The 27911-nt window shown below is 45.2% G+C and overlaps 1 protein-coding gene and 1 long non-coding RNA gene across 3 annotated transcripts in view; both read right to left on the reverse strand.

The window, feature by feature from the left end:
* The window catches only part of TAF4 (TATA-box binding protein associated factor 4), a 33378-nt gene extending 17978 nt beyond the window's left edge, over positions 1-15400 (reverse strand). Inside the window, exons 1-2 of the mRNA XM_015881668.2 lie at positions 15047-15400; positions 12094-13182 (exon numbers count right to left, since the gene is read on the reverse strand). Coding sequence (XP_015737154.1) covers positions 12094-13182; positions 15047-15359 — 1402 coding nt within the window. The 5' untranslated portion in view covers positions 15360-15400. The remainder of the gene's footprint in view (positions 1-12093; positions 13183-15046) is intronic.
* A 1680-nt stretch (positions 15401-17080) lies between these two features.
* On the reverse strand, positions 17081-26537 carry LOC107323013. Of its 2 annotated transcripts, none has more exons than XR_001559129.2 (3): positions 26406-26537; positions 26036-26235; positions 17081-20612 (listed from the first exon to the last, which is right to left on the reverse strand). It is a non-coding gene; the product is annotated as an uncharacterized LOC107323013 (long non-coding RNA). The 2 variants fall into 2 exon arrangements; XR_004309426.1 differs by lacking the exon at positions 17081-20612 and adding an exon at positions 21428-25484.
* Positions 26538-27911: the final 1374 nt, after the last annotated feature.

The following is a 27911-nucleotide window of genomic DNA, read 5'->3' on the forward strand; positions in this document are numbered from 1 at the left end:
AAAAGGGTCAATGCTATTTAGATGATCTGATCAGGTTGTATAGACACCCCCGAATGAGAAAACCTTGATGAAAGAATGAAGCTTTAAGATTTCCCCAATACAAAAAAGCTGGAAGAATACTGGAGAGAAAACTGGAGCAAAGGAGAGCTGCCTATTGAAACTACAGGAAGAATGTTCAGTAGAAATGATATGATAGCATCCCTTCTTGCAGAAAAGGAAATGATAACCCAGCACAGATGTCAATGTTATCAAGGAATCCCCCATTCCTCCTCTTATGATATGTGAACTGCCTGTGAAAGTTCTCACTCTACAGGAGCGAAAAGAGAGAAAAAGAGGGAAGAACCCATCAAAGTCTACTGGCATAGGTTACTCGTCTGCAAGTTCACTGCAGCTCATGACAATCTAAGTAACTAAAGAAAGCTTCCCTTAACACAAGACAAGTGAAGGAAGATTTAGAGTTACTTATATATGTCAAAGGAGAGCTTCTGTAATGAACTGTCAGACACAGAGCACTCACGAAAGACAATCTATACACCAGCTCACAAGGAGTATTGATTACAAACAAGATGAATAGCACAGAACTGAAGTTGGCAACAAAGCTTTGGATTAGTCGTTACTGAAGATGCGTTCTTTTATACCTGTTGGGAGACATGCACCAACACATTAGATGCACTGTCGGTTCTGGCAACCCTCAGGGCACGATGCTGGCACACCAATACCACTCAATATCATCAGGGACTTGGATGATGGAATGGAAAACAGTCATCTAGTTTGAATAGGACAACAAATATGGGGAGCTGCTGATGTGCTAGAAAGGAAAGCTGTAAAGTCCTGAAGCTGGGAGACAAAAACCCCATGCAATAGTGCTGGCAAAAACTGAAGTAGTGGCTCTACAGAAAAAAGCAGAGGGGTCCCAGTGGACAGGAATTGCATGTGAGTCAGCAGCAAGTCTTTGCAGGGAAGAAAGCAAACCACATACTGGACTGTAACAGCACGAACATAGCCAGCTCGTTCAGGGAAGTGATGAGTCTCACTAATTGGCACTTGCAAGGTCACATATGGAATACCATGTTCAGTTCTGGGCTCTCCTGTACTGGAGAAACACTGACAAATGGAAGTACTAGAAGGGTTAGGGTGCTGGAGTTGGCCCCAGGCAGTCCGACCTCACTTTGAAGCTCTCTGCACTTAGAGCAGAGGCTTAGTTCAAGTTATCTTCAAAGGTACCTCCCAGTCTGAATTACTGCATAACTCCAAAAAAAGGGGTGCCAAGTAATATCCACAAACTCAAAGGGAAAGAGAAAGTCCCTTGGACTTAACATGACATATTGCTAGGTCTGTATAAATGGGTCAGGACTTCAGCTGAGCTTCCATTAATTGCATTAATGAATTTGCATCAGTTTTCCTGTCACATATAGACTTGGACAGTATGTCATCAAAATGAGACCACACTAGGAATGAGGGAAGCCCAGACGTAACAGTTCAGCAGTTTCCATCCACAGCCAGTCACTCTCCTGCCCAGACCTTTCCTTCTGTCATGGATTTCCTTGCTCACTGTGGGGGGAAAACACTGTTTAGGTGCTCAGAACCTCAGGTGCTCCGTGCTGTACAGCAAATCCAGGAAAGAAAAGGAAAGCCTTCACTGGAACACTCCCATTAAACCCTCTGTTGTGGTCAGCAATCCAGGCTCTTGAGTTTCACACACCAACTTGGCTGGTTTGTGACACTGCGTTGTTTAAATGTGCTGTGCAGGTACAAGCTCCTACAAAGCTCCCAGCTACAACAGAACCCGCTGCTACCTGTGACAAACAGCACACATACCTGTGACAAACAGCACACATACCTGTGACAAACAGCACGCACAATTCCAGCTTCCCAGCACATCTGCTGAGTCACAGGTCTCAGAGCAGGCGGCTGCTGGCAGTTAGAGCTGTCCAGCACACGGGAGCAACCTGCCATCCCGTACCAAGTGCATAGCTGCACTGCACTGTCCATCTTAAGAGCGGCTGCTAAATGCTCAGCACCTGCTGTGTTTCAGGCAGAACAAAGCTGTATTTTACCCGGCTACATAACCCACAAGTTTTGGAACAGCGTTACTTTACTACAGCACTCCACTCACCTACTGCAGCTCTCCACTCACACACAATCTGAACACACACAGCACAGACCATAACAGAGATGACTATTTCCTGAACAGTTGATCTGTGATCATCGCTTACAGAAGTGAAAGAACTGCCTCAAAAACCATCACAGATCCTGACAGAAACGTTCTGTAAAGGCAACTCAGCAAATCCACGTTCTGATAAGTTGGTTTTTTTCCTAGTAAGAGTCAGAAGACAAAAGACAATCTCCAAGTGAAGGCTTTTCCTTGCTCCCATTATGCAAGAGCTCAGCTTCGAACTACAGAACTTCACCATACTCTTATGAAGTGAACAATTCATACAGTATCAATTCCAAAGCCTTTCAGGAATATAGCTAAAGGAATCACATCACGTTAACATGCCAAAAAGCCACTGTATTCAACAGCGATCCCCATAAGGAGAAATCTTACCTTCTTAGCTGGAAAAATGTGTAAGAAATGTTCTGCCAAACATCTCTTCTTGTACAGCAACATTTAGCAAATGCTTCAACAACAATGTGATCCGAAACTATTTTGACTTCTCTGGAAAGGTATATTCTTTGAAAGTGTGTTAACAATCCTTTCTAGTCGAGCACATAAAGCCAAAACAGCAGAGAGCTGTCAGACTGCAATGCAATCATCACACAGATCAGTCCTTAGTCTGGTGCAGAAAGAACTAAGAAAGGAAAACACTACCAGGCTCTAAACTAACAACTACAGTTATTGATCTCAGAGGGACCCCAACGTAGCTCCGCCACTGATTTTAATACACACGCACCAACCAACAATGCAGCTATACCAAAATCTGATTTGCCTTTGAGAAAGGAAGATGCAAAAAGAGAGGTAGTTAATTCTTTTGATGCTATTCTAAACTCAACTAGTCTTCATTTCTGGTGAACAGGTTGTCTGGAGCAAGGTGCATCAGCACACTGCGGTGGTTCAAACACGGGATGAAATGGTAATGTTCAAGCTTTGAACTAAGCAGTCTGCAAGTAAACAGAGTGAGGAATAAAGTAGCAAATCCCCATCACCTTCCTTCAAACAGTGATGCCCCAAACCAAGCACACCATGACTGCCGTACTCTAGCTGCACCCTGGGCGATGGTTGCAGTGATAGGATGGATCCCCTGCTGGTGCTGCCTCTAAAATTGGAGTTGCAGAGCACACGCTGGCCAAATGCCTGAGGCCAACAGCTACCAGGGCAGCCTCACAGGATCCTTCACCTCCCAATCCCTGCAGAAACACCCTGTGATTTTAAGGCTCTCATCACCAATGTAGAAATCACATCGCTTTGAGAATACGCCATGCACAGCGCCTGTGAGTTCAAACACAAACCAGTAATGGGGCCACGATATTACACGTCACTTGGCTGACAGAAACGCTTATTAAGTAGCACTGCTTTTCAGTTAGAGCTGAACACTGAAAGAGAAGTATTTTCACACCTGTAAGCTTGCACTCTAAGCTTTTAAACAAAGCGAAGCCTAGTTTTGATTCTCCTAACCATCAAATGCACAGTCCTGAGTAATGACTAAGCTTAATGACTGGGTATGACTAACGCTTATAAATAATTAGTGCCTTCCCTCCCCTCCCCCATAGAGAGAGGAAAGAAACCCAAAGGATATGTTGGAAAAAAGGAAGAATGGTAGGAAACACGAGCTTGAGGCTCATGGCGTGAACACTTGCCTCTTTTTCCAATCCAGCCTTAATACTACTGCAAACATGACCGCATGTGTGTTTATTATGAACTAACAGCTGCTCAAGCTTTCCCATAAACTTCTGCACAACTGAACCACTCTCAGCCTTCCTGCTTCAGACCCCGTCCCGTCTCTTGCACCAACCCCTCCAACACTTCTGGTCACATTCTGTGACTACAGGTGTGCAATTGCTCCCTGCTGCTCCTTGGAGCTGCTACCTCTGACTCATAGGTGCAACTGGTCCCACTCGCCACACCGCTGCTTATGCTAAATGCACCTGATGCTGTAACTCCTGGGAGATGCATTCAGTGGAACCCTCCCTTGCAGAAATACCCAACTAATTGGCTGAAGGAAGGTACAAGGACAGCTCAGTATGGCCTTGCTGCACCCCAAGCCATTTAGGAAGGACAGGAGCATGGCACTGAACCTCACAGCTCAGTGTTGGTTATTCTCTGATACCTGGAACATATTTTGCAGCCAAACCTACACCGGGTGGTTACAGCATCCAGCATATCCTTCTTTCCATATGCATAAGGACAGGGGTGGCTTTTAACAGCTCGGCTACTCTAGAAATCATGTGTTAATTGAGTTATAATGATAATCTAGACCACTTTAACTAAAGTGGCTTGATTCACTAAAACATCTTGGAACAGTCCCACTAGCCATGTAGAACAATATTACCTTATAGGATTATTAATCCTATCTTACTAGTTGTCCAGGTATTGGCTACAACACATTATGGGGAAAAGAAAATGTATTTCAGCAATGCATTATAAGGAGAAAAGCATGAATCAAAGCTAACTTGTTCACAAACTGCAGTTCTAACATAGAAATAGTTCTACACGGACAAGAAGTTACTCAATTTTTATCTGTATATTTTTCTAAATACCCCAAAAAGAACAAGGCAACAGTCAAATCTTGCACTAACTCCTGTATAAATACAGAGTAAAAGCACCGTCCCAAGGTAAAAGGATTTATAATCTATTTATGCACTTTGCTGAGAGTCAGCCTTTCATATTCAAAGCATAACCTTCTCATTACTGGTAATACAAGTACAGAAAGCCATATTTTTTAAATGTTATTTCTAACCTGACAACAGCTACAGGGCCAAAGATTATCTGTATTCGTACAGTGCTTTAAGAGCAGAGCTGCCAAAGTCTGCCTATGCAGAGCTCCCAGCAGGAGCTGTATCGGCTCCTTACAGGTATCACTTAGTTCTTGATTATATATTGATAACCTATATCATTACACAGAGACAATAATAAAAAAAAACGATGTCCTCATCAAAAGGAATCTATACAAAACCTTCTAGGTATACAGAAGGCCTCAAGAATTATTTCAGTTTACCTTGATACTACTCCGAGGACACATGAAGAGAATGACTCCAAGGCTGAAGGCTCTGTGGTAAAAACTTGGCCTTCAGTTCCTTGAGAGTGCTGAACCTTCAGGAAAACACACCAGCATTTCTGGAAGGAAACGACTACAGAATAGAACTGGGGTAAAAAGGCAAGATTAAGCTGAGGCAAAAGAAGGAAAAAATGTCAATTCCTCTTGAGGCAGCAGTGTGTTTTTCAGGGTGATCTATTCATGTGTCTTTGGCCTCAATGAAAAAAGCCCCGTTTAATTTGAAGCATGAGTGATGACAGCCTTTACACCTGTTTAATTACAGCCTCTGCACTCAGGTTTTGTACTTCTCCCAACATTTCAGGTGGGAATGGGACCATTTTGCCACAATAATTCAGTTACGACCTGCAGCGTGGATGTAACCATGTCACTGTACAGCACAGTTAGTGCATCATCTACTGCCCTTAGCAGGAAGAGGTTTGACAGAAGGTTGGCACAGCACAACCTGAACCCAGAAGGTTACGCAGCTTTTAAGGAGCCAATATCAATATAAACAAACAGCAACTTCTTGAATTCAGCCGAGATCCTAATTAGCTCAGAAGCAAATTCAAGTTAAGGCATTACCAACTTGTAACAACACAAAAGACAAAGCTGGAATACCCCCAGAGGATTCAGTGGAACAGCTGCACACAACCTGCCCAGAGGAGCGGCCATCCCCAGCACTGTGAGCTTGCAGCCCCAGCAGCACCAAGGAAACCTCTGCCACACTCAGTGATGAGCAAATGAAAGAGCTGTGAGCTAAACACCACTCTGTGCTCCTTCCTGCCTCTGTGCTGAGCTGTGGGAAACACAATTTTCAACTTTTTCTTTCATGCATCTCATTTCTTTAGGCATTTCTCACAAGAGATAACACAGTCAACAATGAAGTTTGAGGTGGTTCCACCCCCTCCCAGCTGGCTGAATAATTCCTGCTCCCATCAAGGCATGACATCACACCCCAGGAGTGGATTCAGACAGTTAAAGTGTGTTGCCAAACTTTCACACAGTTTCAATCCACCAAACCCCTGGCAAGAGTGGGTATTTGCAGGTATGAATGTTCATTTCAGACACTTCTCATGAAAAAAACCTGCAAATAACAACCCAGAAATGTTTAAAATGTTTGTTAGCAGCTTCTCTCTCTGGTTCAAAGTGAAGACACCACCTGTATCCCACCACACAGCTTTCACAAGAGCAGGCTCTCTGCAGACCCCTCTTCTCCATGTTAAAACCCCACTTAAGCCAATACCTGCATTTTCAACTGCGTTCCTCAACTACTTTGCACATTTCTTCAGATTCTATTTACATACCATTTCCCAAAGCACTGAAGACAAACAATAGTTAAGTATTTTCATGCACTAAAAGGTTTTGTTTGAAGAGAGTTCGTGATACCTACTCATTTGTGTCTTCAGTGCACCAGCACCCATAGCAGTCACGTTTTCACCTACAGCTGCTACCTACACTGCAGCACCGTGTGTGAGTGGCTCAAGCCCTGGCAGCAGCCAAACGTGTGGTCCTCAAACCGAGACCCCCAAAGACCACAGTTAAAAGTGTAGACAGACCTATAAAACAAATCCACAACGTGCTCTTCCAAAGATTGCTGGGAACAAGAATACATTTCATTACAGAACTAAGCAGTAAGTAGTCAAAGTTAGTGGTGTTCATAGCTTAGAAGCACAACTTCTGCCATTTCCCGTTAAATCTCAACAGTTAGAGATACCTTTATCAATTGTACAAAAACAAAGTGTTTGTTTGTTGGCTTCGTGACACTCATTTGAACAGCAGCAGCAAATTCGATCACACAGCTCCCTCGTTTTTAAGTTCTCTGGGGTACAAAGCTAAGCACGCAGGATTCCTTAATTAAAAAGTCGCAGTGAGAACAAACACAACTTTCAGTCTGGTGACATATGGCAGATCTGATGTAACAGATTTCAAATAAAGCAGAATGTTCCTTTTGCTGATGCATGATTTGAACATGAAAACCACCCCTCACCCAGAAGAGCTCCGCAGAAGCGATCCATGCTTATCTTTCAGAAGGAGCGAGCACTTTGCACGCCAGCTACAGGACTAAGCTCAAATCTTGGCTCAATATCGATTCCTTCATGGCCTTCAGCAAGTCAGAACTTCTCCAACGTGCTCTTTCCTCCAGCACTAAAGCAGCACTCTGCTATTTTATCAACCACACGAGCACGCTGCGAGGGTTACGTTCTGTAAAACGCCACGAAAGTTAAACATCCTATAAGCTCGTATTATCACTGTGCATTACACTTTTTCCTCTTTTCTTTTTTCTAACAAAATACTGCCATGCCAGCACAGTTCATAGGCAAAACATCAGCAGCACGTGCATTACACAGGGAAGCTATCATCAGGATATGTTTGAACTCGCTTCCCAGTCAGTGAGAAATAGCAAGAACTACATTCCACTACTTTGTATTATTTCTTCTGTTTCTCTCAGTGCTGCTTAAGATTATGGAAGTAGGTATTTGTATTATATTTTTATTATTCCTAGTTGTTTTAGGCAGCTCTGGGGTACACGTTTTAAGCACAAAGAAACCTGCAGGATGCCAACTTCAGTCTGAAAAAGTAACACAAAGTGTTTTACAGCTTAAGAGCAGTCTGATTCCTCTCGTTCTATCACCTTTTCTCCTTCTCATACCCACTTGGCCTTTCCCCACAGCCTAGAGTCCAACTCATTACCAAAGGAAACTGTACTACCACAGTAGAAATTACTTTTCAGTGATACCAAGTCCAGAAAGTACCACTGCTCCAGCAGACAGGACCTGAACACATTTGAAATTAAACATATGCATCAGTAGTTTTCCCATCCTAAGGTCAGAAAATTCAAGGACTGGGACATCAGACTGCACTGTACAACGGACACAAGCTGAAAACCGTTGGTTTGAAAGGGAAAGTTAATTCCTGGAGAAACCAAGGTAAGTATCCCACCTCCAAAGGGTGAATAGTAGTAGGCCATCCTCCGAGGTCCGACACTGAACAGCACCCTTCACTCCTGGACAGATCAGCAGTTAAGCTGAGCCCAACTGCTGGGCTCACCTGCACAGCTGTTAGGAGCTGTTAAGAGTTCTAGAACCCAACTTCTTAAAGAGGCAGTCAGTTTTGCAGCTGAGAAATGTCCCATCCTGCAGCCACCACAGAAACAGCACAAGAAAAGTCCCTCAAAATAGAATATGATGAAGGAAGCCAAGTCTCACCCCCATCACCAGCTGCTGGGGGACACGGTGGAATTCTGTAAAAGCAATACAGGTGTTTTATCATAAGATAAAATGTGATAGCTGTTCTACTACAGCTGCACTACTGGTAACACAAATGCTGGTCAGGAGCTCAAAAAAAAGCCTGTAAAACCAACCATCCTATTTTCAGACAGAATGAAGTGTCACAACCTTGATTATTTGGGAAAAAAAATAGTCTTCAGGATCAAGCAAGCAATTCTTTGTAAGTATTGATATTATCAGAAAATAAAGGGAAGAAGAAACTGAAGGAAGCGAAGGTTTCCAGATTTCACTGTCACCTAAGCTAGAAAACGGCCCAGAAGAGCTCCCAGCCACATTTAGTTCTTACTGCACACATGCAGCACTTCCCAGTCTGCTCCCTGTCCTAAGCAGGCATTTATCAGGAGATGCTTGTGCGTAGAAAATGAAACGGAAGAAATTAACAACATAAAGCACCTCCAAGAACAGAAACCAAATCTTTGAACCCTTGAGTTGACAATACTGTTCAGGTGAGCATAACCTCTTGGACTTTGGTTCTAAATCTATTACAGCATTGCAGGAGAAGATGGTATTTTGAAGAGAGCTCTGAAAACACACGAGTTAGTCATTTTACAAGGTGACTGTACCACGCACCAGCGATGGCCTCGAGTTACTTTGTGAACTCCTACATTGCAAAAGTTTAATCTTAGGAAATGCAGCAGAAAAGCACATCTGTAACAGCAAAGCACTGACAATGTTCTAATGAACTCATACATTTCCCTATCTCTTACCAGATGACTGTACAGGACACATTTTGTATTACTGCTTGAAGTACTCCAAAACAAAGAACCCAGTATGATTTATTTCCAGTCACAGTTTCAAAAGATGCTGCATCTTCAAAGTAGCATGTATAAAGAGAAACAGACTTGGGTTCCTCCCTCCCTGTCCCCTAGCAAATTATTTGTCAACATTTCTGTCTCTGCAAAAAATGCTATAAATAAGGCCCTGATCTGCCCCACTGGACCATGAAGCACAACAGTCCTCTTCCTCAAAGATGACAATAGTGGGGAACTTATCAATGCACAGATGCTTGGAGTAGCCCAGTTTCTTTGGGAAACGATAGAGCGGAACGCAGTAAGGTCACAACTACATCCCATTAGCAGTTCAAACACCTCTAATGTTTGTTATGCAGTCACTTCAATATGATATAAAGCATTATTCTAAAAGTAATGTATTTTAAAGAGTGTTGATCAAACATTTTCCATGTGCTCTTCTTAAGAGAACAAGAAACCTTCAGCCAAGTTCCAGCTTAACAACATCTTATATTCTGCTTTTCAGCTCCGTGAAACTGTAACAGTACTTTGGAGAGCCAGAAACAGTATATCAATACATGAAAATATCAATAAAGCACGTGCTGCTCATTGGTCAAACCTCCACAAGAATTCTGTGAGTATTTGTAAACAGTGGTATAAAAAGTTACATATTCCATCTCTAATCTCAAGCTGTTTCATGCACTGTATTATAAAACCATTAGCACAGTGCTAACTTTAAGCACACACATGTAGCTGCAGATTTGGTGCATGCAGTAGATGTACAACACACAAGCACTACAGCTGCACTCTCACACTACCAAGCTGCCCTTAAAAATCTGGCCTGTCACAGTGTAACTTGAAATTACATCTCACAAACAGTCACCTGTTCTGCTTTCACTATGAATGCATATGAACGCTACTAAAGATTAAAGCACTTGCACAGATTTTTCAGCAGTGCTCAGCCCTCGCACCTGTGAGATGCTTCTAAGAGCTCAGCATCCACCAATTGCTAAGCGTTCTGTTCCGCAAGATGTGCTTCAAAGCGTTTGCAAAGTTGGCTGTATGGGCAAAGTACAGAAAATTAACCAAAGGAATTAGAACAAAAAGCAAGAATTGTTAGAATAAAGAAGAAAATCATTTCCAGTATGAAGTCAGTGTTACCATGCAAGAATCTAATTCCTATGTACCCACTCATGTAGGTATGCTTATTTTACAAGTCATGCTATTCTTCTGAAGTTATAAATATTCTTAAAAGTGTAGGACAGACAAGAAAAGTGCTTAATAAAAAAAGCCCAAGTGTTTAGAGACTATATTGCTTTACTTTGATCTATCGAGACCTCCAAAGGAGCAATTTATGGCCCAATTATGCTTAAAGACTGGCAATGCTGCTTCTAAGTGTAACACATTTCAGTATGCTGTGGTGGTTTGAAAACAGCAGCTACCTGGAAAAAAAGGTCCCACTGGACTCAACAGTAGCATTTTTCCCATAATCAGATTTATAATGCAGCATTAGTAAGGACATAGGTATACAAGGCAATAGACTGCAAGCCTGAAAAATCTTTTGATACACCGTGGCAATAAATAAGGCTTTTCCAGCCAATCAACCTACAACGCCCAAATTAAACACAAGGATTTCAAGGTTTGAGTTTTAGTGATCATTCACGTCTCATTCAAACTACTCATACAGGGAATAATTCCCTCCACACACAAAACATGAGGAATATTTATGCCACGTGCAGAATGCTCCGCAGACTTCATCAAACTACACAGCATCACATATCACAAATAGCATGTTACCCTAACAGATAGTGTGTAGTAATGCAGCCCGGCTTCTGGTCCGCCCTACACAGCAGGTGCACTGCTTTGAGGTCCACTTAGGTGTCCCAACAGGTGGACTTTTACAAAGATGGAATGAAACAGATGATACACAAATGCTGCTGCCTTCATGATAAAACACAGATAGGTGCTCACTGAATGCTACCCTGAATACTGTGAATACTGAGAATATACCTATTACTACACGCTACTAAAAAGATAGAAGACTACGTGTAGGTTCATGTGAGTATTTTCAGTTAAAAACGAAGCTGGATACACGTGCAGGCCAGCTTTGATATAAGAGTAAACATGTAATTTTAAATGTACAAATCTAGAATATCTAAAGAAGAACAGAACAGTTCTCAAGCCAGACATGCCTCTCAACCTGCTTTTTACTCAACAACTGAGGTCAGGACTATGCTGCTCTGCAGAGATGCTCTGCACTAAGCACGATACTAGCTACTACAGAAGCTGCAACCCTAGACACAACAGGGTGAGGTAAGGACAGAGGAAGACTGGCTTTTGTATCAGAGCTACAGGGACTGAAAAGATCATCATAAGCTTCAAATGTGTGAGTTTTTAAGTCACACTTTGAAGGTGTTTAAAGGAAAAGAAGGTAGTTTTCTTGTGTTGTATCTGCAGTTTCTCTATTCAAGAGAGCTCTATGGTACCGGGGGCATGCAGGGACAGAGAGGGAACAGAACAGCATGCGAAGGTTATACAAACTACCAACAGAACTGCCTTAAAACGCCTTCTGTGAAAATGAAATAGGAACACTTCCATTTGATAATGTTTCACTGTCATATTTGGCAGTTTGCAGCTTCATCTGCACTCAACATTGTAAAGATGACACTAGATAAGAGTTATTTCCAAATGATTACTGCTCACAAGACTTTTTTGGTCACCTGAAAAAACACGCTAAGTAGTGGAATGCTACTATACTACTACACCACACCAGACAGTTCCCATTGGTGCCTTTTTCCATAATTCACAATTAAACAGCAAGAGATCTTCCTCCCTGCAACAATCACATTCCCAAAACAAGAAGCCCTTGGAGCTTCTGCTTACCTGGCGGTAACTGAAAATTCTGAATGTTAGTGGGATTCTGGGGTGGCTGAGGCAAACGAGGTGCTAAAACTGTAGGAGTCAAAGTTGCTCTGATTCCACTCGTAGTTGCTGTTGGAGTCCTCGGTAGAGTTTGTGCCACCGTGTTGGCAGTGCCCTTAGCCATTCCCGTAGGGGTGCCAGGCGCTGCAGGAGGTATCCCACCAGGATTGGGGGCAACATTGGTGAGCCCAGCTTGCATAGTTTGCCCAATAATCATGTTACCCCCTGTAGTACTGGGCTGGCCAGCAGTAGCCAGCGTCTGCTGTTGGGATACTGCCTGTACTATAGTTTTAGGAGACTCAGATTTGATGACCTGTGTGGTAGGAGCTGCTGGCACACTGGAACCAGACTGACTATTCACAAGTGTTGTTTGGAGGGAAACTCCAGATCCCACAGTGGCTGTAGCAACAGCAGGAAAACTCCCCACACTGATGGTTGAATTGATCACAGTATTGCTCCCATTCTGAGTGGCCGCGCCAGCTGCGGCTACTGTGGGTCCTGCTGTGTGAATCGGGGGCCTCACGAGCGTGACTGTAGGGCCCCCACTTCCAACGCTCGGTGGAGGCTGTGAAGAGATAACCGTGGGCGAGGAGGAAGATGCAGAGGACACAGCAGTATTAAGGAAAGAAGTCTGGATGACAGTGTTGGAAGCTGATGGCAAAACGGCGTTAACAGTATTTCCTTTTCCCACAGATCCAGGTCCATTGTTAACAAGAGGGGCAACAGCAGGTGCAGAAGCGGGGTTGGCAGTCACAGGAGTCCCAGAGAAAGCAGCACTTCCTGTGTGGTGAGAGTTCATCACCACATTACTACCATTCAAAGTTTGCACTGTCGTGGTCCCAATCTTGCCATTCCTGGTGGACAAGGCGGTCGCCATGGTGCTGATAACCACCGATTTGCCCTGACTGAGGGTCCCTGGAGCAGCAGTGACTTCGGATCCTCCTGCCGCTGCAGTGGTGGTGCTGGTGCTCGTCGTGGTGGCTCCATCCAGAGCTGAAGTCTGGGACCTGGTGTTATGATTAATAACACCTCCTTGCACTCCTCCTGCTCCTGCAAAACAACAACAAGGTTAAACAGAGAGAATGAGCGGGAGGAGAACCGCCAAAGACGGAACATTCTCCCTCATCACCAAGCCTTCTCCATGGAGCCAAGAAAATGGGACAGCGTACAAACTGAAGATGGATTTAAAGACATTATCCCGCAGCTTCCAGTTTCCCACCAAACACCGACAGGTTCAATACAAATTATAACATCCTCACTCTCATCACTACAGTAAAAGAAAATAGGGAAAAAAAGACATGAAATGAACAGAGAAGAAAGAAGATCATCTTAGACCTCTTCTTCATTCTAGAGCCTGAAAACACGCTTATCAGCAGGGCTGCAACTGCAAGAGGGGAAAATGGCAATAGAAGACACATTAACAAGACGCATTCCCTACGTCCAGCACATGTTATCCACTAATCCTTTCATCTCCTGCAGAGTTAGAGCAGGAGGCTCAACGACAGCAAAATAAGAAACTTGAAGGGAAGGAAAAATCATCAGCCTGACAAGGTAAGAAGTACTGCAAGACCTGGAGAGGTCTACAAGAAAAGCATGCCAGCTTATTACAGAATTTGTTCTGCTGCATCTGAAGTTCCCACAGCTAAAGACAGTTATTGAATAAATAAATAAATAAAAAAGCAAAGCTGATTTTAAGAAGGCACAAGATGATGTAGCTTCTTGTCCTGAATAATCCTTGTGGCCCCCCCCTGCCCTCAGATGAGGCCTGGTGTTATCACCAGTAACATCACAGGCAGCCTGGGTCCTGGCCCTAAGGAGATGGAAACGGGAAGGCAGTAGTGACAGGCAAATATTGAGATGTAGGTTGTAAAGGTGAAGGAGGTCCTCCTGGAAGAGCTTCATTAACTGTGCCAGAAGGGCTGCTGTATCTTCTGAGGCCTTAGCGAGAAGAGAAAAAGCAAAACAAAGTATAAAAACGGGGTGACGGGAGGAACCGCAGTGAGATTCTTGGGAGACTTCTTAATCGTTGTGGTTGTTACTATTCCCCTGCAAACCAGCTTACCTCCATTCCCAACGGGTGAGCCCTCAGTCCCAGCGCTGCCACCAGCCCTACACATCACAGCACACGGAGGGGGCATAACCCCAGGAGGGATCCCTGAGCCCCGACCCCCCCCCCTTCCCCGCGCTGTCACAACACCCCCTTGAGGGCAGCGGGGGAACGGGAGGAGCGGATCGCCCCCTAAGAACCCCCCGATATGAGGAGTGGGCGGCTGGAAAGGAACAGCGGGTGGGGGGCAGCGTTCCGAGGGACTTCCTCCCCTTCAAATCCCCCCCGGCTTCCTCCTCTGCAGGAAATAGGTGTCATGATTAATAACACCCCCAGCGCTTCGGGGAAAGGGGGAGGGGGGCAATATGGAGAGGGATTCCCCTCGCAGCCCCCACCCCGGTAATGAGGAGAAGGTTGAGGGGGCGATGGGGGGTTGGGGGGGGTCAGCCCCGGGCCGCGCGGTACCGCCGTCACCTCAGGGGTGGGCTCTGCGTCCTGAACCCGCGGACAGACGGAGCTGAGAGGGGGGAAAAAAAATAGATAAAGGAAAAAAAAATAAAGAAGAGGGAACGGCAGAGTGACACGGCCGGGCTGGGGGAACCGAACCGACCCCCCACACACGAGACTGAACATCCTCCGGTGAGCGGGAGGGAAAATAAAGGGGAGGGAGCGAGGAGCAGCGCGAGGGGACGGGCAGCGGGGGGACACGGCCAGGGGAGGCCCCGGCGGGTCGATACACACCTCGGAACCCCGGGGGGTGTCACAACGCCAAGGGGGGAGAAGGGACAGAGCCGAGGGGGAGAGAGGAGGGGGAGGGGAGGCCCCGAGCCCCCCAGCCCTGCCCACAGCACGGCTCCTTTCCTTTACCTGCTTTTGTGAGCTCCGGGGCGCTCAGTCCCATCTTGCCGCCGCCGCCGCCGCTCTCGGTTTGGGCATTCGCGCTGCCTCCTACTACAACTCCTCCAGGGCTGGGGCTGCTGCTGCCGCTGCCGCCGCTCACAACATGGTTCCCCAACAGCCCCCCAGCGGCCCGTAGGGGCTCCTGCGCTTTATGGTGTTGGTGGTGGTGACCGGAGGCCGCCAGCTGAGACTCTAAAGAACCCACCAGATCGCTCACCACCTTCTCATCCACCTCCGTGTTCAGGAAAACCTCATCCAGCAGATCCGAGCCCGCCGCCATCTTTTTTTTGGAGGGTTCCTGTGAGCTGCTCCCTCCTCCCCCCCCTCCCCTTCCACTCCTCCCTCCCTCCCCCCACCCCACACATACACACTCACACACACACACACGCTCGGCCTACCCCCCTGAATGCGCATGCGCGCCGGCCCGGCCTCACATCACCGGTCGGAGAGGGATTCCGCCGGCCTCTCATTGGTCGGCTGCCCACTATAAAAGGCAGCGCAAATGGCTGTGAGGGCTCAGTTGGGAGTCGGGTGGTGGAGGCGCTTTGGTGGCGGTTGGGAGTGGATGAGGGGAGCTGGGGTGGTGCGGGGACAGCGGGCGGAGCAGGCGGTTTGTGGGAGCGGATGGGGCTGCAGCCGAGTGGCCTGAAGGACAGCGGGGAGACAGCGGCTCTTTGTCTGTGTCAGCCCAAAATGGCTGCGTGTTCTCCTTGCGTCCGGGTCTCCCTCAGCGGCGGCCCACACCTGTGCCAGCTGCGTGTAACTGATCCACCGCCGGCCGAGGGGGGCAGAGGGCGGCCCAGGCCGAGGAGGAGCGGCCTGTCCGCGCTGAAGCACGGAGCTGTGCCCGCCGAGGAGCCTGCAGGGCCGGGAGAGCTTCATCCGGCTGACTCAGCACGGCTGTAAGGCTGAGGGGAGCCCCGGGAAGCTCGGCCCGAGGAGGGCGGTGCGATGTGAGCGATGGGAAGGGGAGAAAGAGGAGGAGAGGGAAAAAAAAAAAGAGAGGGAGATGGTAATTTTAAACAGTCCACTCCCAGCGCCCAGCCGGCACCGCGAGGAGGGGGAGCTGCAGCTCCGGGGACCATCCCCGGGTGTGTGTGTCAGCCCCGCGTTACACCCCCGCCTCCGCTTAACCCTTCGGGGAACGGCCGGGCCCAGGGCTGTACTGCGGTGTAATGTAATGTAATGTAATGCACTTTGACCCGTTGTGCAACCGGGAAGGAAGTAAATAAAGCTCAGCTCCAACCCGCTGCCTTTCGCTGGCTGCTCTTTGTAAAGGTAACGAGCGGTGTTGACAGGGCCCTGGGCAACCTGATGTAGTAAAGGTGTATGTTTGGTGGCCCTGCCAGGCAGGGGGGTTGGAACTACATGATCCTTGAGGTCCCTTCCAACCCGGGTCATTCTGTGATAACTGGAAGATAAAGCATAGCGTGTGTTAAGGGGTGTCGAGTTTAAAATAGTACCTCTTATTTCATAACACTGAAACAATTCTGTCTATTCCCCTGCGCAAAGGCTGGAGCTGTGTGACAGTGAGGGCAGCTTTGCACCTGCCAGTGCCCAGCACTGACCAACCTATGGCTGCCATAGTGCTGCAGTGGGGACCTGCAGCTCAGGGACTGGGCTGCTTTAAATAGGTCAGGGATGAGAGGATTCTGTACTTAGGGCTGCCCAAAGATGGGTGTCAGAGCGTCCTGCAGTACACATCTGTGGCAATGCTTTAATTTGCAGTGCTATGGCATAAAATAAAATCAGGGCCCTGGGCAACCTGATCTAGTAGAGGTGTATGTCTGGTGGCACTGCCAGGCAGGGGGGTTGGAACTACATGATCCTTGAGGTCCCTTCCAACCCGGCTCATTCTGTCTTTATGTGAAAATCAAAAAGAACTGGCTTGCCCCGTGAGTGATAGGAACAATACTGGAGTGCAGTGCTGTGTCCTGCCCTGCCCACGGATATGTGAGTGCATCTATGGGAGATGTTTGCCAAGAGCTCACAGTGGGGATGGCAAAAACTGAGAGCTACTTACCTTAATGGATAGGCCTCAACAAATAGTGAGCATCTTTAAATCCAGCCTTTTCCAGGTTATGATAACGTGGAGTAGTTGCCCTTTGCTTAAAAGGCAAGAAAGCTGCTTCAAGCAGGGTCATCTCTATTGCGTTTTTGCTGCCACAGTCAAGTACATTGCTAGTTTTAGCTATGCTGAAATTCTATAAGCAACATACCAAAGAACTATCTAGAATAGAAAGTCCCTCTGCGTTCCTGAAACAGTGCAAGAATTAATCTACTCAGCTGTTCAAGCGATTTATCGGGGTTGGGGGGTGCTGGGCTTAAGCTACAGCAACCTGGAGGTGCAGTGGCTGCACATCTTCCTTGCCCAGCATCCAAATAGGAGCAAGGCCTGGAGCTGGGAGACAGTGTTGGTAGGAGGAACATGAGAGATGGATTGAGTTATTGCATGGCAGTGGTAGTCAGCACAAAGGAGCAGAGCAGCCTGTGTTCTTCTACTGCCTGTATTTTAGGACAGCTGAAATACAGCTGACAGTTGCATACAAAATTAGAAATAAAAACCTAGAAATCATCGTGTCTTTGTTCTAACGCTTTTCTTTATTAGTATCCCATATGGCATATTTACCATATTAGGTAAATGTACCAAATTACAAGAGCAACTGAGATGCATTGCAACTTGTGCGTCGTGTGTAGCATTTATTACTGAATAATGCATCCTTTCATACTCTGCTTCTCATTTGCTATTGGAAGTCACTTCTTAGTCTGAGTTCTTCAGGTCTGGGACTCCAGCTCCCCTGATTTGTACTGCTCACCTTCTGTTAAGTGGTAAAGTGTAAGTTAAACTGTGTAAAAAGAGCAACTAGCGTAAGTATCCCAGCAATGGATCGCTGGTACTTACTGATACTGGTGCTGAAAGAGTCAGACTTTGTATAGGAAATAATACGTATTTCACCCATCAGCAATTACATCATAAAGTCTTGAACGTTAGAGGCAAGTATGGATTCTCCCTAGTGTCAAAGTACAAATCAGCAGGAGCTATACAGGAAACACAGAGGGCTGCCAGCTCTCTTAACATGCTCTGTTTTGTATTTTATCATTGGAAATACTTATTCTTTTTCCCCTAGAAATAGGCTGTGTAGACCATGGCACAGGGACTGTTTTGAGATACAAGTGCTAATGCAATTCTCTTATTTTCTAATACCTGTAGTTAGCTGAGAACTCCTTCCAAGACCATCCAGCAGAGATGGCAGCAATATGGATTACTGTAATAAGGGATGTATCAGAAGAGCCTGCAGTCTGGAGATGGCTTGGGGGAAGAAGGGTCGTTGCTTTTGGGTGTCCGTATGCAGCTCTTAGGAGTCTCAGCTGCCCAGTCACAACTCTGAACTCCCATCAATAAAAGGATGAAAACCCAATAACGATAGTTTTGATTGGTAATTTCTTTTGCTCTCTTTCTCTGCTCTTTTTTCTGTTCCCTGCCCATAATTTGAAATGGTGGAAGTTACTTGGAATTGGTGGTAAATGCTGCCTTCGGACAGACAAGCGTATGGAGATAAATAAAACAACTTCAGCACCTCTTTGCATTCTCTGCACTCTACCATCTTCTCCTTGGAAACGTGAGATATTGTTAAAGTCTTGGTGTTAAAATCCTGCCGTGTACATCAGCCATCCGCTGGTGAATCTCTGAATAGGCCTAAGGCTCCTACTATCCAGGGATTATATTCAATATTAAGCATGGTATGTTCCTGGAAAATGCCTTAATCCTCACAGTGTAAAAGAAAAAGAGATAAACAGTAGATTTGGACAGAAGAAACTCTACGGTTTCTTTTACTGTGACCCTACCCACCTACGTTCCCATTTCCACCTAAGGATGGTGTCTGCCCTGCAGACAGATGTACCAACCCTTCAACTGCAATGCGGTGTCAGAGACATGTAACATCAGGCTGCTATAGGAGAGGGATGCTAAAACCACCCACTGAAGTGTTTGTGCATAACAGCCATTGGAACTTTGTAAGAGAAGTGGAAATATCTTTTTCATCAATGATACCAATTAGATGTATAGTGAGATATGCTTGTATAAATATATGGCAAGGGATTTCCTCCTTTTAAAGATACCTATTTGTTGGGAAATACATAGAATCGATCTTTTAAAGAGAAGCCACTTATGAGCAAGGTTTCACAAAGGAAAGTCAGCTGAACACTCAAATGCCTTGGGAATCTTCTCTAGTTTTTATGGGATGGTTTGAAGACTGCATCCCTAATAAATGCTGTATGCAATTCATATGGGAGTTACTGAAGTATGGCAGTACTGAGACCTCCCAAAGTCCATGCAGTTCAATGTCTTGTGCCCAATAGGGAATGTACAGTAGGATAGAGGATCATTGTTTAAAAGCCTCCCAGGCTTCACAGTATAAAAGAGTTGTGGAATAGTGTTTTCCATTCCCAACTGTTCTTAATCTAAGTTGTCATGCTTGCTACTGCTTGCCAAGATTGGATGTATCAATATCCAGACTCATCTGTTAGGGAAGAACTGGGGAACTTTACTAAGATAAAGAACTCATACAAGACAATGGAAGTTTCCAATGACACATCCCAGCAGCTAGTGTTTTTTAAAGCAAATATTCTGAATGGAGATTACTAGCAAATGTCCAGAATAATGTTTATTGAAGAGACAAGAAGCAGACATGTCAATGAAGGCTTGTGTTCTATTTGTTATGAAAAAGAAGTCTTGTGCGAGTCTACATGATTCGTGGAAAACAACATAATGTTACTAAAAGATGAATGGTCCTTCTGGACACTTACAGCTAGATTTGGTCATTTCACATATTATGAATTTAGCAAATGATTAGAACTGACTGAACAAAATGAAAATGCTTTTTTCTCTAAGCAAATTAAAGTAACTTTTGGAAACTCGAGTCCCTGTTTCCAAATGATTCTCTGACAGAGAATGTCAAGAAAATGTGCCCACTGATGGGTCTCATTATTGCAAATCCAATTTGCACATTTTACAGTCTGGACTTGTTAGAATAGGTTTGAAATATTCCTTTTTACTGAGAGGTGGTCTTCTCAGTTTTGGCTTCAATTCTGGGATTCTTTGTGAGTGAACTGTTACCCTGACAGGGCTGTTTTGTCAACAATATATCGTCAGAGGTCCGAGCCGTGGCATACTGATACAATGGAACTTTCAGTTCTGGCCTCTGTTAGGCCATCTGAACTCAGAGCCGTTCTAGTTCTTCCCTGACTTACCAGCATCATTCAGTATCTTACATTCTATTCACTGTTACTCACTGTTTACTGTTTAAGCAGTACGGATCACTGCTCCTTTTCCTCATTTATGTTTCCCTGCACTGGAAAACCAACAGGTAAATCAACAGGACCCCAATGGCTCTTTAAAAAAAAGGATAGGTAAAGGTCTAATATCTTCCTTACCTCCCCAGCTTCTGCTGTGCCAGCCACTGGACAAACTGCCTTGTATTTCCAAAGGGGAACATAGGCACAGCCTCACCTTTCAAGGATCATCACTAGAACCCTGCAGAAAAAGAAAGAAAAGATTTTAAAATACAAATAAATAAAATAAAAAACTGTCTTCCTTGTAGATTTTCCCTATTCCCTGGACTCTGTGAGATCTCTTGAGATGCAACATATTCCTACCAGTTTTGCACTATATGCACTCATAGGCTCTATGCAGTTTCCTTGGCTTCATGCTGTTTAAATCTGTTCACTGTTCCTCTTCCAAGTTCAGCTTTCCTACATGTTGCCACTATCAGCTGGAACAATTGCAAATATAGTTACCTGATAAAAGAATATTAATTCCTCTCTACTCCCTACGAAGTATATTCAGGAAAATATGGGAGATGCCAATCAATACCTTGGTAAAAAAAGAACACAGTGTTTACTAAAGTAACCAGCTTGAGGTAAACAGCGAGCTACAGTTTAAATTAGCTGTCAGCAGCTCATTATGAAAGGTACAGTAGGTCTGACTGAAACTGAGATTCAAAGTCCACAAGATTTCCCTGTCTATGCCAACATACAGATTGCTTTCTTGACACCAAGGTGTTGCTGTGCATTGCCTACTTGTCCTTCTAATCATAGAATTATAGAATGGCCTGGGTTGAAAAGGACCTCAAAGATCATCTAGTTCCAACCCCCCTGCTGTGTGCAGGGTCACCAACCAGCAGACCAGGCTGCCCAAAGCCACATCCAGCTTGGCCTTGAATGCCTGCAGGGATGGAGCATCCACAGCCTCCTTGGGCAACGTGTTTCAGTGCATTACCACCCTCTGTGTGAAAAACTTCCTCCTAATATCCAACCTAAACCTCCCCTGTCTCAGGTTAAAACCATTCCCCCTTGTCTTATCACCTATCCACCCTCATATACAGCCATTCCCCCTCCTGTTTTATGCTCCCTTTAATGCTCCTTTGTGTATCAGATAAAGCCAGAGCAGATAGGAACCCAGAAGGTGTGATGTTACTACACTCTCCGTTCTGTGCATCAAAAGCAGGGCAGCATGCACTTACAACTGGAGCTCCCTGGAGACCTGAAGGCTGCTTGAACTTTTCCAGTCAGCACAATTATAAGACATTTCCTGCCTGTTGTCTTTTTGCACCCTCAGAAGTAGTTTTTACTGGACACCTGCCTAACAGCTGGCCAGTAATGGCAATCAGCTTTATCCTCTTTCTTCGTGAGCTGCCCCCCAATCCCTCATCTTCATCAAACAAACAATCTAACCTGAAATGAACCATAAAAGAGAAATCTTCATCTTGCTTGGTTTTTTGGTCAGTACCAAGAACAGGTTAGAGCCATGTCAGCTCTGAAACAGCAGTTGCTGTAGATGAAAATATTTGGCATGTGATTGGCATTTGTTTTGTCACAAAGCGTAGTGATGGTAAGTTATAGGAACAGAGCTGGGAGCATTCTTTGTTCCTACACCCTTATCTAAATCATTTAAAAGCCCTGCAGTGCTCCTCTCTTTAAACAGAGTTGTTATTTAAAAAGAGGATGGTGTTTGTGCTCCAATATACACATTGTAGTGTAGCAATAAGAAACACCAAATAGAATTAACAGGGCACAGTTGGTAAAACTTTCAGTGTACATAAAACAAATTGATCAAGATCCATGTTTCTGTAGATTATAAATGCAAGAATAATCACATGTGCATTTCTGAAAGTCGCCTTCAGGTGACAGCAATGGCTGAATTGTTCTCCTTACTCCAACCCTCATCAGTCTGCCAAGTGCTCTTACTGAACTGAATGGGATGGTAGAAGCAACCTGACTAATCCTGGTGACATCACAGGGAAAACAGACACAAACGACGCTGAGCTGGAAAGTTGGTGTAGATAGAAGTGCAGGAACAGCACAGTGCAAAGAAAATGAAAGAAATGTGGTAAAGGGGGTTTGTTCTGGTGATTATAGTGAAATGAGATGGTATCTTAACATTTTGTGGATTTGGAATGTAAGAAGTATGTAAGTGAGATTTTGCCAAGTTTATTTTAATGAATTCTCCGTATTGATTGATTAAAATAAATCATGCTGTAGCTTCTTTATTGAGCTGCCTCGGACTTAATGAAAGCACAGCAAGAAAGGCTCTTACACACTGTTGGTTTCTTCTGAATTCTCCAGCAGTACAAGACAGTCAGGGATATTACTCCAGACTGGATGTTACTTTCTTACTCTACCTAAAATATATCCCCCCTATCAGACGCAGAGTTGAAGGCCATGCCCCTATTCCTTTAACGAGCTTTTGCTCATTTTTGAAACTCCAAACTAATCCAATAACTCAATTAAATATGGGACGAGTTCCCACAGTTGACAGAAGAAACCAGTGCAACTTCTGCAGCAGTCAGACAAATATTTTATCTCTCATAACGCAAGAAGGGGAAAACTGCCAACCCAAAGGAAATGATACTCCAGATGGAGGGCCAAGTTTTCTATGTTAACTTATTCCTTATTGTCAATTTTTTTTTCTCCTGCATGAGGTTACTTGTAATAGCCTTTCATTACTGCAGAGTTCTTCAGAACAGAGTTCACTGTTACTTTATTTTCTAGCTAGGGCAGTAAACCCATCCATCTGTGTAAACTAATCATTTAGTAGCAACTGGACAAAATGGCGAGCAAGAAATGCCACATCTCGTTTAGAGAAGATGATTAATGAGGGAAGTCACAGTTTGTATGTTCTTCTGCAAGAAAGTCCAGTTGTTTCTGTGAAACTTCAAACCTTGTTTCTCTTAATTATTTTCAGCAGAGCAAAAGAGGGAGCGAGTTTTGCTGCTCTGCACAGCTTAGTGGGCCAATACATTCACTCATTCATTACTGTTCCTTGACACGCAGCAATCGACATCGAATTGTACAACTTGGCAGCATCCCCACCAAGAACTCTTCAAACTTAACATCCTTGTGACCCTAAAAGTTACGTCAAGTTACAAACTGGAACACGTTTTGTTTTGGCGTGATCGTACAATGTATTGGCTCAGTCATAACGAGTCACAGAAAAACACAGCCCTTAAACCTTCTCCTGACATTTCTCTGATTTTAGGTGTTCCAAGTTCCAAACTTTATAATTCATAAGGACCACCTCTCCTCCAGGAGGTAAACTGTCCTCTTTTATGTCTGGGTGGAGCAAGACGCCACCTGCATCACAAAGGGACTGAATCACTAACTCTTGTCCTGCACAGACTAGACAGCATTGTTATCTTATTACTGCTCAAATAGTCTCAGATACTTACTGGAAATCATTCAGTACTGTCATTTTTGGGTTCTGGTTCATTCTCTTGGGGATGCAAATACCAGATTTCCTGCAGTTTATATTAAAATATGTTTTTCACCCACTCACAACATCGCTCTCAACCCCACCTCTGGTTCTTTATGCATCATCAATGATTGAATTGCTTTAGACCAATTTCTGCTCTGAGTTATATTTGCACAAACTCTTTCGTTCAAAACGTCTTCGTAACAACTTTATTTCCCAGGTAGCCTTTATAAGAGTAGGGGTTTGTCACATCTGATGTCATGAGCTGAGTAAATGCCGCCCTGTGCAATGGAGAGTCCAAGGCAAAGCTGTGAGGCTTAATGGAGGAAAAAACAACTAAGCACATTTACATGAAACAAGCGTGAAAATTGAAATGCTGGACCTCAGATGTTATTATTAAGGTTATTTTATTAAAAACCAAACAAAACGTGGTTTAAAAGTGTATTCAGAAAATCTTTGGCATACATTGAGTAATAGAAAAACAATGTATGAAATACAAACGATGCAAAAGCTTCGGAACAGTAAATGCCAGAGTTTTCAGGTGGATGTGGAAAGAACGCACACCAATAGCACAGCACTAAGAAGTGCCAGTTAGAAGCAACCTGCCAGAGCCACTGCTGTCTTAAGTGAAGACTGATTTATAGCTCAGCTTCTAAGAACTGAAGGAGATTAAATGCCAGTTTATTGTTACACAAAAAGAAATTACTTTCTGAAACGGCACTAAAATCCTACTGCCATGAGTTAGCCTTACTAATCCTGCTATTTTTAACATAAACATGAATCAAAACTTTGAACTTCTTTTTTCTTCTTTCTTTAAGAAGTCAAATAAGAAACACAGAGGACGAAGAAAAGGGTGAATAATAACTCACATCCTTAAAGACACTTCTGAAACGTGCCTTTCACAACTGGTTAAAGAGCAATTCAAGCTATGAAAACTGCAGCAGATGTTAGGCAGGAAAAGCACAGCATACTGCCGAGTGTAGGTAAAATGATACATTACCGAACTCAACAGAAAGCAGTAGAATCTCCTGCTTGTTTGTAACACACACAAGGAGAGGGAGGTTCATTCCTTTGGCTTGAAACAGAGTCCACTATAGACAATGAATGCAAATGTGGCCCCCGTTTCACATCTAATAATGGACCTTCTTCCCCTGTGTTCTCAGCCTAGTGATGATGTATGTTGTCCTGTGATTCGATTTGCACTAGCAAGAACTGTGCAGCAGGATCTCGGTTCAGCCCTATTCAGGCCTCAGTCCCAATGAGGTAAGTAGTGTTCAGTTCTGATAGCCTGAATGTACTCCATATTTTGTGGAGAGAGAAAGAAGTATTAAAACAGGAGGAACTCTTAAAGGAACACTGCTATGGAGAGTTCTGGAAATTTTAGGTAAACCCAACTAGTAAAGATAGACCTCTACATGGGGAATGGTAAAATCTGACACCCTAAAACATCTACAGGTCTGAAGCGTGCACCAAATGCAACAACTCGTGCTATCCAAAACATATTATCTAGTTTTGTTGCCCACAGAGCAGTGCATCAGGCTGTTCTTCGGGCTGCTCCTTCATGTCTCCACTGAGACTACTGTAAAGTGAACCAAGAAGGTCTCTGATCTCATGCCAGAGAGAACTCAATGATCCCATCCCCTCCTATCGGGGTATCTGTGAGGATATACAGAGGGTTGTGGTTCAGCGCAAGGATAAGAGGCAATGGGCACAAACTGAAACACAAGGAGTTCTGTCTGAACACGAGGAAAAACTGGAGATAAACAAAAGCATCTGGACAAGCTCCTGGCTACTGTGCTCTGGGGACCTTCTTTGTGCAGAGGGCTGGACTAAATGATCCCAAGTCCCTTCAGACCTCAACCATCCAGTGGTTCTGCAGCTTCACCATATCACTACCCCAGACAGAGCAGCCTGTGCAGCAAAACAAACAGCCAAGAGCTTTTTCCTAGCGGAACTCTGTATCTCAGGCTACGTTCAGTGCTCCCCACTGTCCTAGATAGGCAGTTCTCTCTCTTTTTGTCCTAATTATTTCTAAACTTAGTTCTGAATTCTCTTACTCATCTGAATGGAAGATAGATGCCTAAACACACCTTATGTTAGAATCTAGGTCTGGCTTATGAGGCTCCATCCTTCAGTTCTTGTGACCAAACTGACAACTCCAGCTGTACCAACCTTTCTTTGTTGTATCACACACCATGTCCACTTACCCATTTCTATGGAAGGATCTGTTAAAAATACCTCCATCTTCCACAATCCATGTATAAATTGCCATCTGGTTAGCCAAGATACACTGCCATTTGTATTCACTTCAATACAGAAGTACACATACAGCCAAACCTATTTTTCCTCCTCTTCGCTCCCTTTTCACACTGTAGCCATCTCTGGTTATTTTTCCCCCTGCCACCTCCTAAAATATAGACAACAGCATAAAAGAAATGATCACCTCTTTCAGATACTCATCTAAGCTACCTCAGCTACTGAGGTAACTAATTACATGAGTATCATTCCAGAGACAGGCCAATTTACAGCCAGGATGATTACAGCTAAAATTCCATACGGTTACACATTGCTCCTTACCTGTCAACAGCTTATGCCACGATTGTGTGCTGTTAACACAGTCACAGGCTGTGATACTCCAAAATACACCTTATACTTGTGGAATCATTAATATTTTTGTATATTTTAGCAGCCATCCCATCCCACCCCATCCCATCCATTCTCCAACCCATCCCATAATATCCCATCCCATCCCATCCTATCCATTCTCCAACTCATCCATAATATTCCCATTCGCCATCCCATCCTATCCATTCTCCAACTCATCTCCCATTCCCACCCACCCCAGTCCCACCCCACCCACATCCATCCACCCCAATCCAACCCCACCCCATCCTAATATCCACCCCATCCCATCCCAATCCCATCTACATCCCACCCCATCCCACCCCACCCCATTCCATCCCTGTCTCATCCCATCCCATCCCTGTCACATCCCACCCCACCTACCCGCATCCCATCCCCGACCCCATTCCATCCATCCATTCCCACCCCATTCCCACCCCCATTCCCATCCCATCCCATTCCCAACCCCATACCAATCCCTGTCTCAAAATCCTCACCACCCCAAACCCATCCATTCCTACCCATGCCCCGCCCCCAGTCCCACCCGACCCCATTCATCCTGTCATGGCCCATTCCCACCCCATGCCCATCATTCTCCAACCCATCCCACTAAATTTCCATTCCCATCCCATCCACCCCACCTCACCCCATCCCATCCCACCCCACCCCATCCATCCATCCCCGTCCTCATCTTCCATCCCTCCCTCCCTCCATTCCCATCACCATCCCATCCCTGTTCACCATCACCATCCCATCCCATCCCATTCCATAATATCTCCATCCCCAACCCCAATCCTCCCATCTCATCCCAACCCCCACCCCATCCACCCCATCCGATCCCATCCCATCCCATTAATATCCCATCCCAACCCCATTCCATCCCACCCCACTCTCCCCCCATCCCACCCCATTGCCATCCCATCCCATCCCATCCATCCATTCCCATCCCATTCCCATCCCATCCCACCCCTTCCCTCACATTTCCATTCCATCCCACCCCATCCATCCATCCATCCCACCCCATCCCATCCCATAAAATATCCATCCCACCCCATCCATTCCCATCCATCCCATGCAGCCTCTCCATCCCACCCCACCCCACCCCATCCCACCCCATCCATCCCATCCCATCCCACCCCTTCCCATCCCATCCCATCCCTGCCCCCCCATCCTATCCCATAATATCTCACCCCATCCCATCCCACTCCATTCCATTCCTGTCACATCCCATCCCATTCCCACCCCATCCCATTAATATCCGCATAATAATATCCATAATAATATCCCATAATAATATCCCATAATACCCCATCCCCCTATCCCCATACCGTTAATCCCTCCCGCTCTCTCCCCTCCCCCTCCCGCCCCACCCGCTCGCACGTGGCAACCCCCCATTCACGTGACTCATTCCCCGGCGTTTCCCCCCCCTCCTCCCCTCCCCCTCCCCGTCTGACCCCGTCT

Source organism: Coturnix japonica, chromosome 20 (assembly GCF_001577835.2).
Source record: "Coturnix japonica isolate 7356 chromosome 20, Coturnix japonica 2.1, whole genome shotgun sequence".
Taxonomy (NCBI): domain Eukaryota; kingdom Metazoa; phylum Chordata; class Aves; order Galliformes; family Phasianidae; genus Coturnix; species Coturnix japonica.